This window comes from Falco naumanni, chromosome 8, assembly GCF_017639655.2.
Source record: "Falco naumanni isolate bFalNau1 chromosome 8, bFalNau1.pat, whole genome shotgun sequence".
Lineage (NCBI taxonomy): Eukaryota > Metazoa > Chordata > Aves > Falconiformes > Falconidae > Falco > Falco naumanni.
This window is the reverse complement of record NC_054061.1, coordinates 18,433,066-18,454,528: the sequence shown is the minus strand read 5'-3', so window position 1 is coordinate 18,454,528 and position 21,463 is coordinate 18,433,066. Positions and strand designations below refer to the sequence as shown.

The following is a 21,463-nucleotide window of genomic DNA, read 5'->3' as shown; positions in this document are numbered from 1 at the left end:
CCTGTATTCGGAATACCTTAAATTCCACAGAGAAAAAAAAAAAACAAAAAAAGCTCTAGGATTATGAATGCATTATCTCAAATGTCACTTCAAATTCACTGAAGACCTGTATCACAGAAGGAATTTGCTGTGAAAAAAGCAGGCAGGAGAATGCGAATGCGAGCAACCGGGGAAAAGAAAGGTGTGAGCAAGCACATAGGGGGTGGGAGAAGTGGGAGAGAGTAAGTATAAGAGTGAGCTTGAGGCATCTCCACAGGATGCTACAAAACTTCTTTTGGAGCTGCAGTTCTATCTCCATTGAGACTTTGGGATTAACACTGGCTGACCTATGGGCCTAAATTCACCCCAAAGTTCAGAAAATTAGTTTGATTTTTTCTTATAGCTAGAAAGTCACACCTTGAGCATATCCTGCGAGTCTTGGTGTCGTACAGTAAAGCTCCCAGTTCTGTCATGAGAGATTGTTAAATTCCCCAAGTCCAAATTCAGTGTGTTTTCTCCTCTTTTAAAATCAAGATATGAATTCTTTCACCGCAGCTCCAAAAATTCCTAATGTATCCTTTGCCTCTGTTTGGAGAGCTTAATCCCTTCTTAACAGCTGATGTCTGTTGATGCAGTTTTTCTTCTGTTTCTTTTCAGCACAGTACAATGTAAGTGTGCATTGCTACGGATGTCCTGCTGCCCACCCCACCACCTCCACAACCACACCAGTACTTCAAAAGCTGTCAATCCGTCTCTGGAGTTGAATATTGCAGTGCAGTTCCCCGGTTTTAAATGCTTAAATATAAACAAAACCTATATGAAATATAAAAAGCGTATGATTCATGAAATAAGGAAACAGTAACTCGATCATAACAAATATATTTGACCTTTAAAGTAGTAACAACAAACATTAAAAACACTCAAGTTCTCCTTTGCTGCCAAGTTTATTTTCCTCATAAGTTGTGCCCCATTATGCTACAATAATCCTTCATTATTCCAGCACAATAATGCACAGTCTATCGTCTACCTATAGTTGTCTGGTGTCTATTTAGTTTTATAGCAAGCAAGCAATTTGAGAATATGGTAATAAAGCCTCAATCACAGTAATGATGTATGATGGGCTGTAATTTCTGTGTGCTAATGGTTTACAAACAGTATCACAATGATGACGGGAATCTCATTGATTCATTATATGAGCGCAATAATATCAAAATGACTTAATATAGATCACTATTTACTCATGCACATACTGATAACAACCTCTATATATTTCTATATACAGATATATAGAAATAAAATTAGTATTACTCTTTCCACATAAAAGTTCACACGGCACAAAACATTTTGTGTTGAGTTTCCTAAATCAATGTTTAAAGTTGAAATTACTGCATTGAACGGGTTCTTTGAAAAGCAACCCATTGATTTTAATCTGCTTGAAGCAATCAATTACTCCCTGTCCTCTTTATTCCAAACTGTAATGAAAACTAAACTGCGTTGTCTTGAAAACTAAATGTGAAGATGATCATAAACAGAATTTAAACTCCATGGATTATTCATATCTACCCATTTAGATTTGCCATTTCCATTATGAGTACATTTGCCATGAGCATTTAATGGACATCTAAAAGGGAATTCATTAAAGCAGGAGCTGTTGGCAGCACTTATGGGCTTCAGACTGCTTTATGTTTGCCTTTAATAGCTCACTATTATAAAAGTGATATATTGTGTTCATCCCATTAGTAGTTTGCAGAAAGGTCTGTAAGACATAACAAATCCTTTTGAGTATTGTCAGAATCAAAACTAAATCACAAGGTACTTTTTTTTCCAAGCAGCATTATTACGACCCCAACAATGTACCATTTTAGGTCATTTAAACTTTGATGATCTTAGCCAAGTAAGAATTTAATGACCCTACAGACAGTTTGTTCTTTTTTTAATGACACACGCATGAATTATTAATGCTGTCTCAAATGCACAGATTTTTAAAAACTTGTCATAACTATTAAGGTTAAGCATGCTTAAAAATGAAACATGTTTTCTCAAAAGTATTTTCTCACTTGCTTCGGGCCAAAGTAGCGTCAAGTAGGAAGCTTACTGCCACCAACCTGTAGGTGAAGACACAGAAGAGCAAGCAGCCCTACACCCACCTGCTTCCCTTCCCCCTGGCCCCCAGAGATGACCAGAGGGGGTCCATGTGCACAAGGTACTTGCTTGGCAAATGAAGAAAGGAAAAGGCAAACTAGAACAAAGTTAAACCACCTCATAATCAACTGCCAAGAGTAATCCGAGGTTCTCCACAGAAACACCCCTACATACCATAGCTCAGTTCTGCCTGACAGTTCCATACGCCTCTAGAAATAACATTAGAGTTTAGCATCCAAGTGTATTCAAGCTGGCAGTATGAAAGCGTTACTGTAATTAAATCTTTATAGAATAGAAAACAAACAAATATTTGATCACCAGAACTATTACCACCACCAGTCCATCACACTGAATACAATTCTGTTAACATGTGCTCCCTCTGCTGACTTTCTAGTTGTAAGACATACTACATCTTTCCCAATAATGCTATTTATTTATTTATTTGTAAAGAAAATGGTGGCTTTCACAACATGTACAATTAAAAAAAAAAGGATTATCACAAATACTAATAAATATGAATCATAAATCGTCTCTCTGATTCTAGATATTTACTTTGCAAAATATGAACTTGATTTAAATCCCAGTTGTTTAGGAGAACACCCTTCCTCCTTAGCTTCAAACGGTACTGGTAGCTTTACAAAGCAGTCCTGCTACTACACCAAATTTAACCATAGTACCATGACAATCAGAAATCACTTATACAGAAGGGCTGTATAAACTAAAGTCAGTTGCAAAGCCTGTGTAGATAGAACAATTCTCTCATATGATGAAGACTATCACTATACTTTCAGCAGGCAACTTCCCTGAACGATGATGATGTTGAGGAAGTAAGTGGCATTTATCACCTATCAATGACTTTCAAAAGTAGCTGACACAGAGCAAAGGACTTTGCCATGTTCAGAAATTCCTGATTAGTACAAGAAGAATGAAATTATTAGTATTAGGAGACAATGCAGAGAAGCAACTGGCCATTCTCACCTCATTGCATTTGAACTTCCAATGATCATAATTTACTGGAAAGTTGGTAAGTTAATAAATTTCTCTCTGAATCAAAAGGCTACATACAGTAATACACTAAGATAGGCACCTGCAAGGAAAGATAAGAGATACCCTTATCTATGAGATAGGTAGACGGAAACACAATTGCTAGTGAATTATTTCCTTTGTGGCTGTTGGCTACTGAAAATCCAAAAATCCCTTCCCTGACCTAGGAACAACTAATCGATCTGCCCAGGTCCCTCTGCAGAGCCTCCTGCCCCCAGCACATCAGCTGTCCCCCAGCCTGGTGTCCCTGCAACCCGCCTGGGGGTGCGCCCCGTCCCCTCGCCCAGCCCCCCGGTAAAGATGTTAAAGGGACGGGCCCCAGCCCTGAGCCCTGGGAACCCCCCGAGTGCCCGGCGCCAGCGGGATGTGACTCCATTCCCCACCGCTCTCTGGCCTGGCCGCCCAGCCAGATGTGTGGATCCCAGCCATCCCCAGAGACTGGTGTGTGTCTAAGTGGCGTAGCAGGTCGCTGACCATTTCTCCTTGGATTATGGGGGCTTCGTTCCACTCCCCATCCCTGTCACCCAGCTCAGGGGGCTGAGACCTTGAGAACAACTGGTCTTACTGTCAAAGGCTGAGGCAAATAAGTCATTAAGCACCTCAGCCTTTTCCTCATCCTTTATGCCTATGTTTCCCTCCACATCCAATAAAGGATGGAGATTCTTCTTAGCCCTCCTTTTGTTTCTAATGTATTTAGAAAAAAAAATTTAATGTCTTTTACGGCAGTAGCCAGGTTAAGCTCTAGCTGGGCTTTGGCCCTTCTAATTTTCTCCCTGCATAACCTCATGACACCCTTGCAGCCCTCCCGAGCTGCCTGCCCCTTCTTCCAAAGATCATAAACTCTCCTTTTGTCCCCCAGTTCCAGCCAGAGCTCTCTGTTCATCCAGGCCGTCTGCCCCGCTGCTGGGCTTTCAGCTCATGGGCACATGAGCCTTGAAGTTTCCCTTCTTGAAGAATGTCCAGCCTTCCTGAACACCTTGGCCCCTCAGGACTGTCTCCCAAGGGACTCTGTCCACCAGACACCTAAACAGGCAAAGTCTGCTCTCAGGGAGGCCAAGGTAGAAGTTCTGCTAACACCCCCCTTCCTTACTTCTCCAAGAACTGAAAACTATCATCTTGTGATGGCTATGTCCAAGACGCCCTCCAACTACCACATCTCCCACCAGTCCTTCCCTGTTTGTAAGCAGCAGGTCCAGCGAGGGATCTCCCCTGGCTGGCTCACTGACCTGCTGTGTCGGGCAGTTCTCTTCCACACTCCAGGAACCTCTGGACTGTCCCCTCTCTGCTGTGCTGTATTTCCAGCAGACATGTGGCAGGATGAAGTGCCCCCCTGAGAACAAGGGCTAGTGAGTGAGACTTTTCCCAACTGCTTGTAGAACGAAATGTTTCTTGTAGAAATCTGTTTCAACCTCTTCATCCTGGTTGGGTGGTCTGTAACAGACTCCCACCATGACACCTGCCTTGTTGGCCTTTCCCCTGAATCTTACCCATACTCAACCACAGTCACCGTCGCTAAGCTCTAGGCAGTTTAAACACTCCCTAAGATACAGGGCTACCCACCACCTCTTCTTCCTTGCCTATCCCTCCTGAAGAGTTTGCAGCCATCCATTGCAGCAGTCCAGTCATGCGAGTTATCCCACCATGTTTCCAAGATGGTGACTATGTCACCGTCTTCCTTCTGCAGGATGGCTTTCAGCTCCTCCTGTTTGTTGCCCATGCTTGGGACACTGGCACAGATGCACTGCAGCTGTGCTATTATCTCCCACTGGCACGCCACCCCCAGGCTCACCTCTAACGAGCCTGGTTTATACCAACTTCCAAGAAAATGCAGAAGTCTAAAATGATGGGATAGATACATACAAGGTCCCCGGGTCTGTATTAGACCATTAGAAAAGCTGCACCTGGGACTTACGTCTCTGTAAGAAAAGATGGCATTTCTGTAACAAAGGGAAGCACTACATCTCATTCTCATGCAAAAAGCCAGTAATTTGGAACGACTCTCAATTTGGATGTATGGCTGAACGTGGGCAACAGTGTACGTGAATAGAACGATGTATGTGTGCTGCAGCTACATGAAGTGCTGGACTCTGGTTCATGGAAACTTACTAGAGAACACACTTCCTGCAAGAAAGTTAAAAACTGTCATAGATTGCACTTGGAAAATTACCCAGTGCCCTGTATAGCCAAGATCATGAAACCAGAAAAAGTAGATGTAGCATTTTCAATCCTGATCTTAGTTGAAATCATTGATTTCATAGCATGCTATGAACACCTTCGAGAGAGTCTCATTAGTCAAAGTTACAGAATCCAATACTCTGTTTGAACCGAGAGCTGAAGACTGTATATTTAAGGAAGACCATGGGAATTCCTAAACTTCAACACAGTCATACTGTACACATGTTCAAAATGGTTGACAAGAGATGTGAAAGGTTTCCAGCCTAGGCAGTTTGGCCTTGCAAGATAAGTTCATGTCCATGTCTCGAAAAACTTTTGAAGAAACAAGCTTCTTTAAAATATCTATACCAGCCCCACAGACTCCTAACTGAGGTTGCTCATCTCTCATTGCTTAATATAATCCTCACTGGCTTACCTTACTTGGATGGAAAGTACACTTAAAGACACTGACCTGTCACCTGGACCTTTATGAGTGGTCCTGGATCTGAAGGTGACAAGCCAAATTTTCCCTAAGGAGGAGAATGATCCAAGGTAGGTCAGTCTACAAGATGACAATTTTCTGTGCAACACATAAAAGGAAGTAATAGAGTAGCAATGGATTCACTTTCCTATTTCTGGAGAGAAAAATCATCTATGGGAAACCTCTAACATCATGCCTTGTACGCTTCTTTAGCTGTGACCTGCAAAGCCAGTCAATCACATCAAAGAAAAAAGACTCCATATCTATTATTTTTTAAAGTATTTTCCCAGTTAAACTTTGAATTTCTTAAACTTTAAGACAACAAAAAGATCTGGTTTATCTGAGAAAACTCTCCTGCTTTTCCTAATGGTACAATAAAATAGGATGAAAAATGCAAATGATCCAGATACTTAGTGGAAAGGAAGGGGGTGGGGTGGAAACATTAGATTTCATCACTCAGCCAGCCTGGCCACCTTCCCCAAGCAAATTCTGAATAGTTTCAGAATACTGCTGGGCTAATAAACTCGCATACCAATGCCATTTAACTGTCATGGTCTTTCAGTCTCAAAGTTAGGTAAAATTTTGTTTTTGATTTTTTGCTCCAAGTTTTCAAGGACATACAATATCGCTCTCAAACTTTCACACCAAGAGCCCTGATACAGAAACTTGAGAAAATGCTGGCTGCCTTAGTTCCTGAACTCGCTAGGTCAACTGAATAGAAAATAAGGCCTTAAATAGCAACTCACAGAAAGCTGACCAAATTTCTCAGAACTGCTAAAATTCTTCCTACCCATTTTTAAATAAATATATTTGCTGAAGGAAGGATAACTTCTGAGTAATACTTAAATATCTTATGAAAAATAAGTAGTTCTGTTGTAATGAATAATCACTGTACACATGTTCTACACTCAGAATTATCTCAACAGAAATAAAAAATTCTTCGCTTCAGAATGATTCCAGATCTTCCTTTCACTCCCACTTTTATGACCATTCGGGCTGAGGAAAAAAAGCCCCATCCCTATCCTACTTTTAGGTGAATGACTCCACTGTTGAACTGCAGTATATATTTCCAATGAGCACTGAAACAAGTACTACTTTAAAAAGGATGAGAAAAATGGGTTTAAAATACCTAAAATTCAGATGTACATGAAAGTCACTCACAATTTCTCTGCACTGATATCTGCTTTTCAAAATCATTTCATTGACTACTTCTAATGACAGGAACAGAAAAAATTCAGGTTTTGAACTCTGAGGGCTTACTATAGAAAAAGTAGAGCTTAAAATAGTAACTAAGAAGAAACTCACCAAAGCAACTGACTTAAAATGAAAGGATCTTACTAGTATATTGAAAGAACCTGCACTTAACTGATGTTTGGATAGACATTTTCAACTGTTGGTTTCATGTGTTCTTAGCCCAGGAAGTCCATTCTCTTAGAAAGGTATGTTTTAGGGATTTCACATGTCCACCTTATAATCAAAAGAGGGACTAAGCGCAGTAGCCAGAAAAATTAAAATTAATTTACACCTTTCTCTCACAGAGATCTTCCAATTATAGCATGAACCCTTCAATCTCAACTGAGAAAGAGAAATTCCCCTGCAGTTACTGATCATCTGATCACCAACTATCAAACAAGTTTTATTGCCTCCTATTTCTATTAGAAATTAAAAACTATTGTTTCTTCTGTGTCCTTAGATCTCTTCAATCAATCAAGCTGAAGCATAAGATTGTCTATTGTAGTTATGCAGACCAGTACAAAAATATTTTCAATATTCTCTTAATTTTTAAAGACTGTACTGAGTAGCATTAAAGGTCTAGTAAATACCCATCTTACTAGATGGCTAGTAAGTCCTCAAGACTGAAAGGCCACAGCTGTCGGGCTAGTCTTTAGGAAGCAACGCTGCTGAAACCATTTGGAAACACAGATTTAAATTCTGAACCTCATCATGTCTGAAGTTTGATTCATTTGGCATTAGTAACAATATACACAAGGTAGGCAGATAATAAATTATAAAGAAAAAAATTGATCTGTCCATATTTATGTTAATGGAATACAGCAGGAGCAAGCTAAGACCACCTAACATCAACAGCAGAGACATCAAGAAATACCTTATGGTTCAACGCTGTTTTCTGTATTTGTAAACAACTTTCACTTAACCCCAACTTTACCTAGAGTATCTTAATTCACTAGAGTATATCTCTAATTTGCTGAAAGCACTGGGAAAAGAGTGCAGGCATTATCAAAATATTTGGACGAGCCATGACCTGAAACACAAGTAAGAACAGAAGAACATGCTGGAAGCCCCTTCCTTGGCTGAGCAAAATGCAGTTTCTGCAGAGACTTCTGTGCAAACTTTGCTTGGTAAAGTTCTTTTCATACAGATGTAAAATGAAGGACATCGGTACAACACCTCATCTGCCTCAGAGGAAACTTTCACTTAATTCATCACGAAGCATTTCACAACGATGTGGATGTTTTCTTTACTATGATAATCTCAGACAGCACATCAGGCCGTTTACATAAGGCATGTGAAGCCAAGAGCAGTCCAAATAAAAAAAACAGCCCTTGATTCAGAAATCTGATGACTTCATCAACCTGGAAAGTTTCCAGATCAAAGGAACTGCAAAACAGAGGAAGTAGCTGAAGCCTCATTTATATCTCAAACCCCCAAAGGTTTCTTGTACTATATCCTGGATATGACTGCTGCTGCTCTGCAGGAAAAACCCTTTAGGAATTCAGCTCCATTGACTTCATCTCTTCCAGAGTGGAAGTGATGTATTGCTGGTTAGATTGGATGGTTAGGTGACAATAGCTTGATGAAAAGAGACAAAGTTTTCTGTACACGCTGCTCCACAAATACTTGTCGTCTTCATTTTTAAAGGATCAGCTCAACATTGATCTTTCAATACAAATACATCAAAATAAGTCTAAAAAGCATGAAAAAAATATATGAATAGACCATCCTGATAGGAATGCAAATTATCCAATCCTGTTTAATTAAAAAAAACAGGAACAGTGATATGACAGGAAGAGGTAAAAGGAGAACAGAATGTTCTTTGCAATTTTGGATTATACCAGAACTTGTGACTATAAATAAAAGCAGAAAATAGTCCAAGCGACTGACAGTTTACATGCAACTTTTAACACGGGTCAGAAACTGCACTTTTTTGTAAGACCAAAACCAAATGACCCGGAGGTCACAAAGAGTGGAGTTTTGTACTTTATCTACTCAATTACCACATTTGTTTCACACATAAGAATAGAAAATGTCAGTGCCTAAAGCTACCTGGAAAGATTACTACTTGGGGTATATACTTTATCAGGAAAAAAAATATCTTTAAAATGAAAAATTAGTGCTCTAGAACAATTACTATTTAAGAACACTGTTGTACAAATACATATTCCTCATATAAATCTAAAATTATAACACTAATCTGAAAGAAAATCTAGAGAATCATCTAGAGGACTGTTTCAGAAATATACTAGTTGCTGGTAACTAAGTTAAATTCTTCAGCAGTTTTGAAGGAGATGCTAAACAGCTGATCAGCTAAAATCAAAAACCCTTTCAGCATCACTGACCAGAGCAGACTATGAACACAGTACCTAAACTTCAACCAGTATCAGCAAGAGTAATCTAACCTCCTAGGATTTCAGTGTTTTGTTCTTTTTTGACAGACGTACTTATCATGTTTTACTTTGCATATTTTTCCTCTCTGAATTACGCAAATACGCAATAAGCAATTTCATAATTAAGTTTAGCTTGAGTCATAAAAATTGCTGTAGTCTAATATTAAAGAATTATTCACTCTGCTGTGAACTCTGATGGTTAATTTACTTACTGCAAGGTCTGGGAAATTAATTCATTAAGCTACTTAAATAATGAGGACATGAGGCCAACATACCGCAACAAAAACAATATATTTTAAATGAGTAAGTCACAAGACAGCATGGTGGGTTTTTTTTATCCCAAGATGCCCTATCTGCTATTTATTCCTTCTTACTAAGTTGGTATCAGATATACAGCAGAAGTGGAAAGGTCCAGCAGCTAGAAGATACTCAGAGCAGAGAATCTGCTTGAGGTGAAATAACTGAATTTTTAAACAAAGAACATAACATAATAAGTGCAAACAATATAATAAACACAAAGTAGTATTTACTGACGTGGGCAGAAAACACAAATAGTGTCATTACAAATGAACCCAGTCATCAAAGACAAAGCAGAGGCAGGAAAGCCCAAAAGCAGATGTACGTGAGAGCAAAATTTGAAACCACCTTTGTAAAATAGGAAAAGGAATTCTATTAGGCTATGTCAGATAAAAATCACTAAGCAACGTGATAGTTCCTCTGTTCCAGAAAAAAATTAAATACACTTGCATTCAAAATAAGATGAAAAATGTTGAAAGATTGATTCTCTGTAACGTGTATCTCCCCTCCATCAGCATTTCCTAAATCTCAATTTCCAAGACAGGTAAGCAAATTAAACAAATTAATGACTATCACTCACATACCAAGGGAACAGAACACAAAGCTAATTGATACAAATACTTAAAAAGTCAACTATTACTATGCCTATTTTGCATATAAAAACAGAATGTGAAAAAAAGGGTATTTCATTATAGACCCAAATATCACATGTGTGGAATTAATTACAGGTGACTTAACTGAGTTTTGCAAATGAACTGCCAACCCAACTTGACAGGAAATTTCATGTTCTTCAGTCAGCACAAATACTAGAAATTTTCAGAAAGCAAATCAATGGCCAGACTCAATCTCATTTCTCTTTAAAACATACTTGTGATATTACTAGGAAAATCTTCCTTATTCTCTTCTTAGCATGCAACAGGGTTTTTTTTTTTGTGGTTGAATTCCCGTACTAAATTGTCAGAAACATAACTCTACCACAAGAAAAATGAATCATGTTTGCAGTATGTTGTGAGATACTGTACCGCTGTTTTATCAGCATTTTGCTGTTACCACAGCTTCTCTCTTCTCCTGCCACCAGTTCAATCTGTTCTGGGTACTTGGATTAGAAAAACAGTAGTCTCTCAAATCACAAATTATATTAGCATCCAAATAACCCAATCATATATTTGCCAAATACTTAAGAAGTCAATAATTTGGAGCGGAAGTAGGATTAGTTTTTAAGTCCGCAAGTGATGGTATCAATTCTGAAACATTTAAATATTAGTTTACAAATATTGCTTATAGCTTAATAGCATCATAGACGTAACTTCACAAAGATATTGGCTCTAGACAGTAATTATATCCTCAGCCTAATGTTGCAGTTAATGGACATACACATTTCAATGATAATTGCAATGCCTGAACATGATAATGTGCCTTTATTAGCAGCTACAAAATAAAGCTCAGTTACAGCCAAGTGCAGAACTGAACTATGCTAATTATTTATTTTTAGGTTTGTCTGATTTGTGTTATAAAATTCTAAAATAAAGCAGCACAGCACTTAAACCAGTGCTTTAACTGTAAACATGTGATTAAATATCTATATCAAGATTCATGCAGGCAGTGCTTTAACTGTAAACATGTGATTAAATATCTATATAAAGATTCATGCAGGTTTTAGTTGTCATGAGCAACAAGCCAAAAGATAAGTTAGTAAAATAAAGGTACAGGTAACTGAGCAGCAAATACACTGCACTTAAATTGAAAGAAGATTTTAGGGATTTGAAGATTTTAAACAGCACTGCTAGAAAAGGAGGAAGACTAGGCATATATAACGTAAAATTTGGGAAAAGTGAAAGCAAAACAAGAATTCCCCAGCCAAACACAGAAGAGAAAGTGCTGTATGGATGGTCCAAGTAGAAAAACATACCAATTCACACATAAAACAACGAAGTACAAAATGGCAGAATTGAGGATACGTAAAATGAAGAGTATTTTACAACTCAACTTGATGAGGAAGTCAATGTTTGTGACTCTGCAAAGTTCTTAGTGTTGGTCTATACGTCCCGACAGGTCCTTTGCTCTACAGAACTCCCAAATAATGGAGAAATTCAATAAAGAAATTTCTAAAAGAAGTTAAAGAACTGGCACAGTATACTGTGAGTTAGTTTGCCAAGGCATTGTAAGTAAGAATTGCTGTCCATAATACACATCCATGAAATAAAATGACACAGATTCTAGCTCACTTGTTTTTCGGTTTGTTGTTTTTAATTTAAATACAGAAAACCAAACAATTCTGCACTAAGTATTTAAAGAATGCTTCAAATTGTTAGATTTCTTTGAAGGAAATCCAATTATTTATGACATGAAACAAGATGGTTGTCAGTGCAACCCACAATACTGTATCCTTTCATAAGCAGTGGCACAATTCATTTACCTTAGCCTGTCTGATCTTTAGGCAATTAAATAAGTTCAAATATTAGTTTAGAAATATTTACTGAAAGTTCTTTCTGCTCATGGCAGGATAGGAACTATGATAGAAAACACAAAAGAAGATCTGCCTGGGTAATATTTATTCAAGTATATCTTTTCTAGCTCCTAAATGTGCTAGAAATTGCTAAGTCAGTGGGGAAGTCAGAGTCTCAAAGAGGAGAGAACTAAAGTAACTCACATACATATGAAGTAACGTTTTTTTCTGAGGTCTATAATTAAAAAAACCACACCGCCAATTCTTTTGTCCAACAAAACCTGATGAACTCCGAACACTGAGCTGCTGCAAGCCAAACCGGCAACTCCAATCCCGCGAAAAGACCGAACTACAGGTTTTACTAGTTTTGCGGTTGTCTCCACGCTGGAAGACAGATATTTAGTTCAAGTTCATTTAATGTTCTCATCTCATTTTTGCGTTTTAAAGCTCTGGAAATAAGATTTTTCTTCAAAGGTATGACTAAAATCACCAGGAAATTACTTGTCAAGTAATACAACTGTATTTCTCCATGTCAGTCTTCTCTTTCCCAGCATTTTGACCACACTGAATGCTGAGTATATGTAAAACGCTTGAAATCTCTTTGAAATTTAAGTTGGTACGTTATAACCTCTTAAGTTCTGTAAGTAAGCAGAATTTCCAAGTAATGGAAAGTAAATCTCACTTGTTCTATTTTAAAAGTTAAAACATTTAGAAGAAAAAGTTTACAACGAAGTCATTAATAGGATTTCTTGGGATGTTTCTATCAGTTCTACAGATTTGGAAAAATCCTGCAATACTTTGATCACTCACCACAGTAGTACCTACTTTGAATTTTGTACTAGCAATTCTATTCTGTTTAACTCAGCATGGACTGTTGCATGAATTCGGAGGCATTTAGGACCAGCACTATGCAGTGTTTCCCTCCCATCACTTATCTGGAAAAAACACATACCTGTTGTGTTTGATAAAACAAACCCAGTTCTGCCTGTGACATTCCTTTCCTGCACGTATAACCACAGAGGGAAGGCTACACACTGCCTCAAAAGGAAAAGAATTTTGCAACAGCTGTTGAAGCTTTTCATCAGTACCAGATAGATCCCAGACCCACTGAAGTCAATCTCTACTTTCTTCTCCTCTATGATCTGCAAGTTGGTTGGATGAGAACAGCATAGTAACTATGAAACAGAGTAAAAATGAGATTTGGCCCATTGAAATGAAAAATACCAGTGACAGTATTTTTCTTCTGAAATAACTGTTCTTCATTCTTCCTAGAATATGCCATAGAAATAAGTTGTACCAGTTCTCACTATGATGCTTCCTTAACAAACTCTAAATGTTAAACTTAAATGAGAGGCATTTCATGCAATCTGAAAAATATTCAGTTCAATTAAAAATAATTGATGCATGGTGAAATAATTCTTCCCAAAGCTGCTGTAAAATCTTCAAAAAATAAAGCTACTTAATAATTTTCATCTCCTACAGGCTAGAGAGAAGCATTATTGCATATTAAAAATTGGAGTGTGGTTTTCCCAGAGGTGAAAGAAAGTTATTAAAACAACCTATTTATTGTTGATATAACTATCCATTTGTGCTACACAAAAAGTAACAATTTCAGTACATTAAAAGAAAAGCTAATTAAGGCATAATTAGTATTTTCTATGTTTTGATAATTAACGGTTAGTTGGCTATTTCTTTTCAAATTTCTATTTGATGTACCCCAACAATGCCTTTAATGAGCAGCTAACACTATTGAATCCCTGATGGCTGAGGAGTTTAGTGACCACTACTACATTACTTTCATTTATCACTGCCTCTTTACCTATAAATTAAAGTAGCCCTGTAGCTATGTTGATCTACTTTATATCAATTTCTTCATCCATATCAGCTGAATATGTATGGCATTAACCTCATTTACTAGTTTGGAAAAGCTGAATTAAAATGAGATCTAATTTCTAGTGCACAGAACAATTTCAAAACTGCGTGCTAATTTCCAGCACCTGTCAGTGTTGTGATCTTCACCTCACTATAATGAAATAAAACAGTATATATATTTTATAGCTCAGAAAATGATAATCATTCATAAGCGTTAAGATATCATTAATCATGAAGATGCTAGGACTCAGAATCTTTTATGAGACGCACACAGGTCAACACCTTTACTTGCAAAGATTCCCACTAAAATCAGTGGGACTGCTGTAGATCTCTGGGTCTTGCATTGTGCAGGATGAAAAGCAGTCACGTCCTGCACAAATGTGTATTTCTTTCCTTCCCCCCCCCGTTTGGCTAGGTCATGCTTCTGTGTCTGCAGGAAATGTAATCAAAGAAATATACATATACTGAAGAAATATCAAAATAGCATAAGTCAACAGAATACATATTACACATGAGAAGACCAGTCTGTGTTCAGTGCTTAGATGGTACCTGGTTACATGCGTTTTTTTGCTTTCAGCTACTGCAAAAAACATACAGCAAAGGAAACTTTATTTTTTCCTCCCCTCTAAACACAGTGTAGTCTAAATTCTAAACCCTCTAGGTATTTTTTATTGTAATGGAGATCTACCTCATATGTCAAGTCTATAATTTAAAAGCACATACATATGCAATCCTAAATGTTAGTACAGTAACTTCTTTATATTGACCACATAAGCAAAAAAAACGTGCGCATGATACTGTCAGAAATCCCATTTGCATCCCCCCCTCCCCACTTTATAACCACGCTTCAACTTGTAATTGTAAAGGCACTTTCTGAGATGTTAATCCATGCTCCTACTTCCTTCTTCACTCTCACCTGCCCTAGACTGAAAAGCAGACTGGATTCCCCAGATTAATCACTGATGCACCTACAAAAGGTGACAGCTCTATCTCTTCAGTTGTACAGGAGGTTGTTTCCTAGGAACAGAAGAGTTGCAATTCTAACTCCTACTTTTCTACCCTGGCTCCCTATCGCTTTCACTTAAGGTAAAAGAAAGCATGGCTTGCTGGAACACCCTACTGCCAGTGATCTTCACTTCTGGAGGCATCCCTCAAACGAGAGCCACCTGGTACAGACTAAAATTGCCTCCAGGCTTCTCCAGACACATTCAGGGCTACTGTTTGATTAGAAATAGCAGAACAGGGAACCATTAGTCTGCTCCGCAGTGGAGCAAAAGAGTTTACCTAAATGCATTTTAACCAATAAATTCTTTTTAATAATACAAAACAGACACCAACCTTGCAAGTATAATTATTTTGGTTAGGATTATGAATGGGATTTTTTAAAGATTGCTCTGCTTACAAAAGCTGAAAACAGAACTCCAGGCTTAATTTGTAATCAGGCTATGCCAAAGAGCATAGCTCAGTCTCCAACACTTGCAATTACAAACGTTGTTTCCCCCATGCTGCCCTTACCCAACCTGTGAGCAGGTCCCAGCTTTGACCGCTCTGTTTCAGGAATGGCAATACCGGGAGCTGCAGGGGCAACTCTAGTGAAACAGTGCCACATGCTGTAGAACGGAAACATGACAAGTGCAAAATTAAGAGAAAATCCTTCGTCTTCGTTAGGATGCCACAAAAAAACCCGGAGTGTAAGTAAGTGACATCATAGACGGTTCTATACCATAATTCTAAACCCTGCTTAACACTTACTAATTACATTAATATTTTAATGTAATTTCTTTATCACATATAGACCACTGAATTGTCCACAAAATACTTCTATTTTCAATCACAAAATATTTAGCAACTAAAAGCACTCCCCCAAAAAACTGAAGATGCGAAGGGGCTAACAATAACAAGAATTTTATTTCTGCATGCATACATTTTCAAGAGCACACTGGGAGAGTAACTCTTCATTGTACCTCAAGAGAGAAGTCTTCAACCAAACCTGTCTTTTTTTATATAATCACTGTAAGCTGTGTAGACATGAAAAACTGAACTGAACACTGTCACTGGTGTCAGGACTCCAGACTGTGAAGATTCCTTAGTGTTACACTTCTTTCAAATTAAAGATACAATTCTAAGTTAACTTAAGAAGTTTCAGTAATTAACTTAGCTAAGTCGAATTTCCTATGATATATTAATCGGCAAAACACATCCAACAACTTACTGTTTGATTCACTCTTGGCAATTTCTTACCGCCAATTAGAGCCAGAGAGCCAAATGCGCCCGCCCCTGCCATCAGCTGCTGATACAGCCTCTCCTAGGGGGAGTCTGGAATAGATGCAGTGTGGACCACTCTAGGGAAGGCTATAAAACCCCTCCTGCTGCTTTCCTTCCCCCTCCAAGGACCTGTCTGGTGTGTTTGGAAGCAGGAAAAGGTTCTGGCTAACAAGTCTTCCCTTTCTATCCTTGTTTAGCCTAACTAAGTGTCCCAAGTGCAAAAATATCAAACTACATTCATTATTGGGGTTAGCAAATAACACTGCAGCAATGCAAGCAGCCCTCAAGCCCAAGGAGCAGACCTCAAGATCTGGTCTACCTGCCACAGCAAGGCAAGAACTTGCATGTAACTATGAAGCACCTGCTCATTAAGCGACGAACTCTGCTTTAACCCACAATAAAAAGAGCAGCCAAAACACATTCTTGGCATTCCCAGCTTATTTGCTGCACTTGCCATAGGAAGTTACACAACTTAGGAGAGGTAAGTCTCTCTAAACTGCAGGCTAACCAGAGTGAGGCCCACTTGGGGCTGGATAACTAAGACGAGATCTTCCTTAGAATGGATGAATGAGGAGCGAACTCATGTTTTGAGCTGGAAAAGGAGTCAGTCTCCTCTGCCAACTCTCCACGTTCAAAGATATAGTGATTCCCGTCACTCTTAGTGCTCATTCTTTTTCCTTTTAAAATGGCTGTAATGAGTTACTTGAGACATGGCAGGCTAAGATAATCCTGAAATAACAGAAAAATTCATTATGATCAGCATAACACACAATAAAAACAGGAGGGCTCATTTCCCCCCAAGCATGCTTTTCACTGGCTAAGCCATAGCAAACAACCACGACCACTTCGAATAGTCTTGTTATGAAGCATGAGATTAGTCCAGCAGGATTTCTGGTTTATTCTGTACTTCACAGAGGCATGAATGAAGTATACCTGGCCATAAATCAAAAGCACCCATAGCATCTCGGATAGTACACACCAGTACTCCATTACTGGGCTAGCTAAAAAGGTTTCCCGAAGTCATCCTTGCTACAAATTAAGCCAATTACATATCGTCTTTTCCTTGAAGGGCACTGAAAACATTTGATCACCAGCTTTCCTAAAACAACTCTTGACATCCTTGACTTTTGCCCCACCCCAATATTATTTGCTAAACTAAACCAAAGCAGTATCTTCAGCATCTTATTTGCATGGTTGCAGTCTCCCATTTGCCTACAGCTTTCTCCACAGTGTGGTGCCCGAAACTGGACACGTTATGCCAGCTGAAGGCCAATCAGAGCCAAATATTCTCTCCTACAAATGAGTAGGAAATTACAGCACCTGACACAATGTTTCTGCTACTTCAGCCACAAAGATGTTGTATTTCTTTTGTGTGCAAAACCAACACACACTGTTGAGTTACCCCTGCTTACACTCCACAGCATTTCCTGAAATAATGCTGCCTGGTCAGAGATTTCCTAGTGGTAGTTCTAAGAGGGAATTTTCATTCCTAAGCATAGTATTTCACCAGCATTTTAAACTTTCAGGTTATTTCTCCAGCTTACAAAGAACTCTCTGAATTTAAATCCTGTCCTCTGTCATCCATTTCCTCCCATTCTAGTGTCCCTTGTAAATAAATAACTGCATAGTTGTTACATTAAGAATATCGCAAAGGTAAAGCCTCATTCAAAACAGCAATGTTTAGGCTAATAAATACCATGTGTCTGATGTCAGGAATCAGATTTCAATGCAACATTACACTACTTACATTAGCGGCTGACAGTGGCATGCTACTGCAGTACTAGAGCTACCACAGACAGAAGCAGAGGCTACAATTTCAGTAAAGCACAGTGCAGTGCTTTTCCAGCCAACTTGGCTTCAGCTACCCTGCCAGCATCCAAATCAGCAGCACGCCACAAAAACGTGACTTTATGAATGCTAAGTCATATCAGCATTAAAATAAAATACGTATTGATAGACAAATAGATTATTAATAGCACTGTACAGTACCAGAGAATCCAGTCTAGTATTCAACAGAAATATAATATATATATATTTTTTCATTCACAGGTCTATCCGATCTAAAAGCCAGTATCTTGACATATTATTTTTGTATTGGAAATGTAATGGTGCTAGAAGTATATTACACTATCATGGAAAAGATCTCCAAGGTTTTGTTATTCTTCCCCAAACAGCAAGCCCCAGTGGACTGTTTAATAGGAATGCATGAATTTACCTAGCCAATTTTCTTCTTCTAGAATGACTTTGTTTTTATTATATGCACACACTTAAGAATATGAGTTAATTAATGAACAAAATTTGTATATTTATATAGAAGACTTGTTCTATGATGTCATTTGACTATTCAGCCTTCTCAAATCATTGTCTGCTTTTCTGTATACAGGCAAATGATCAAATAAGAGAAATATTCTCAAAAATCATTTCAACATGGCTGAAGCATGCAGAATTTCCATTATCCTTTCTGTAAATAAAACAATTCAAGCAATCCTGAATATTTATATAAATGTGTATTAACTTAGTCACTTGATATATGTCTGATTTTTCTGCTTCCAAGTGTGAGCCTTTTTATTGCATATTTGTAGATAGCTGCCAGCAAGACACAGTATCAGAGGATTTACAACTGTGAGGGTAGAATGCCATCTGCTGCTATACTTGCTGCTACAGCAGGATAAAACAGAAAAATCACACAAGTGCTGCCTTCTGCCTTTCTCTTAACTGTAAAATGTATACAAACACCTCATCTTGCTTTATTAAAAATTCAAAAAAAAGCACCAAAACTGGGAGCTCAGATGCCTTCACACACAGCTTTTTGTTATAAGATCTAGTAAAATAATGTGATATGGACCACAGGATTCTATCAATGCAAAGAAAGGCTGTTGTATCAGGCCGGCTACAACAAAACAAAAAAGTGTAATTTGACTGCAAACTAAATTATACTTGTAGATAATGTAATCAAATAATGAAGGAAAAAAAAAGCACACTTGAAAATGCATCTGCAAGGAACTATGGAGTTGCTAAACTGCGGTTAGAATTTAGAAACACCCGTTCCACTGTTATGCACCATGAAAGCCTGGCAAAATTCCCACTTTCCCACTCTGGTTACATACAAGACAGGTCATAAGCAAAGGCAGTATACACCATATGGTATATTACCAGTTTGATTCATGTCCATTTATTGGGGTGGGGGTGGGGAAACCAAAACAATAGAACAAAACAACACAAGACCATTTTCTTAGATTCATCCCACAGTTTTCCCCCATGTCCTTTCGGTAAAAGTTAATTCTTTCAGTTCAAAGCGCTCTTCAATAAATCAAATGGAAACAGTAGCCAGCACTGTACTCAATAATTAACCATTTAACCTTCCATACACGCAGCATTCGCAGGGCAGTCTTATGGTTATTCAAAACACATTGCTGAGCTGGATAAATTCATAGGGATGGAATTCTGGTGTAGGTGGCAAATGTTCAAGTTTTACATCTTTTCTACTAACAACACAGCTTCAGATGATTAAGTACAAATAATGCACTTCAGGTTTTTGCTAGCTGCTTCACCCACACACAAACACTTCTTCCAGCTTTCTATAAGGATGGATATAAAAAGCTTGTGCACACCATCTCCTACTACAACCCACTACAGCACACTATACATTGATAGGGTTTCTCCACAGTTACACCTCAATTGGTCGGAATATAAGGTGAAATCAAAACCCTCAAAATCGGGTAGAAAGAAAAAATAATCCAGGCATTACAGATTAGGGTAACAACTACTGCACAGCCATGTTGCCTTTGAATTGCCATCAGTAGGAGTTCTGCTAATGAAAATACAGGGAGCACAAGTATGTTTTTACCATGTACCTTCTGTTACTTAGCATTAGAGCAGCACACCATATTTAAAAATAACAAATCAGCTTTAACAATTGGAAGAAACACACTGCTTTCATGAAAAGGATTTCAGTATAGTGTAAAACTTTATTTTTAACATTAAGTGAGGAACCATTCAATAAAGTTCCGAGTACACTTCGAACCTGAAGGGATAAAAGGATTCTTGAGATTGGGACCATTCACCAGAAAGCCAAGATAGAGAACTACACAAGTAAAACCAAATCTCAGTCACTGTCACAATTCTTGTTAAAGATTTGCTTGGGGCTCCAACAGAATTCTTTCAGTCTTTCTCAAGATCAATTGATCTCATCTTACTGACATTCTCTTTATAACATCTACATTATGACTGTCCCCTACAGTTAAGGTGAATTAACTACTGCTTCTTCAAAAATGCATCTTACTTTTCCCTCTTCCCTATTTAAAATGCAGAAAAGCCAAGTAATGTGAGAAATACAGTGGAAACCACATAAATGAGTAACTGTCAAAAGAACAGAACTATTAAAAGAATAAATCTTGTGTACCCAGCTGTGAAATATAACACAATATAGCAGAACCCTGCTAAATGTTTGAAATAAAAAATTGAAATGCAAAGTAACGTAAAATTGTTTAATGAACATAGCTGTTAAAATATTAACTCCTTGCATGCCAAAACTCAAAAGCATACATGGTAACAGCCCACTCAGATGAACAACATATTAATAGGTTATCTGTCTCTCCACCTAGCCAGCCAGCCACCAGCTAAGATCAAGAGCTTTTACACGTAAGACGTATGGGTAGGTCAATTTCTGTACAAGCTTTTTTATTTCAAGTGGTTTACAACAGATACTTACCTTTGAGGTGTGCTGAAGCTGGTCTCCCACATATGTTTTACGGAACTGATCCAAGAACCACAGAATTGCCAGTTCTACTTTTTCATTGCTAGATTGTGGTAACTGGGCATCCATCAAGGATATCAGCTGAAAAACTCTTCAATGACAGAAAAAAACCAACCAACACCATTTTCAGGAAGAATTCTCAAATTAAATGATACTGTCATAACTAATTTCTTTAGGAACCCATCAGCCATTTTTTGTTTGCCTAAGTTTCTTCCAGGATTTTGTTTTGAGGCTAATTATGCTAATTGACCACTATTAAACATAAACATCAACATAATGCTTTTCTAATTACTTTGTCACTTGAAATTTTCTCAGATAAATATGTTATACTGTGGTAAGTTTGTAAAATGTTTTTTTCTTTCTTAGAGCATCAATTCCATGATGAAAGAAACTTGAGAAGC

The 21,463-nt window shown here is 38.0% G+C and overlaps 1 protein-coding gene across 3 annotated transcripts in view; it reads right to left on the bottom strand.

The window, feature by feature from the left end:
• The window catches only part of RANBP17 (RAN binding protein 17), a 163,398-nt gene that overhangs the window by 115,902 nt on the left and 26,033 nt on the right, over positions 1-21,463 (bottom strand). For all 3 annotated transcript variants that reach the window (XM_040602991.1, XM_040602990.1, XM_040602992.1), the window contains exon 14: positions 21,018-21,153. In XM_040602991.1, the coding sequence (XP_040458925.1) occupies positions 21,018-21,153 (136 nt within the window). The remainder of the gene's footprint in view (positions 1-21,017; positions 21,154-21,463) is intronic.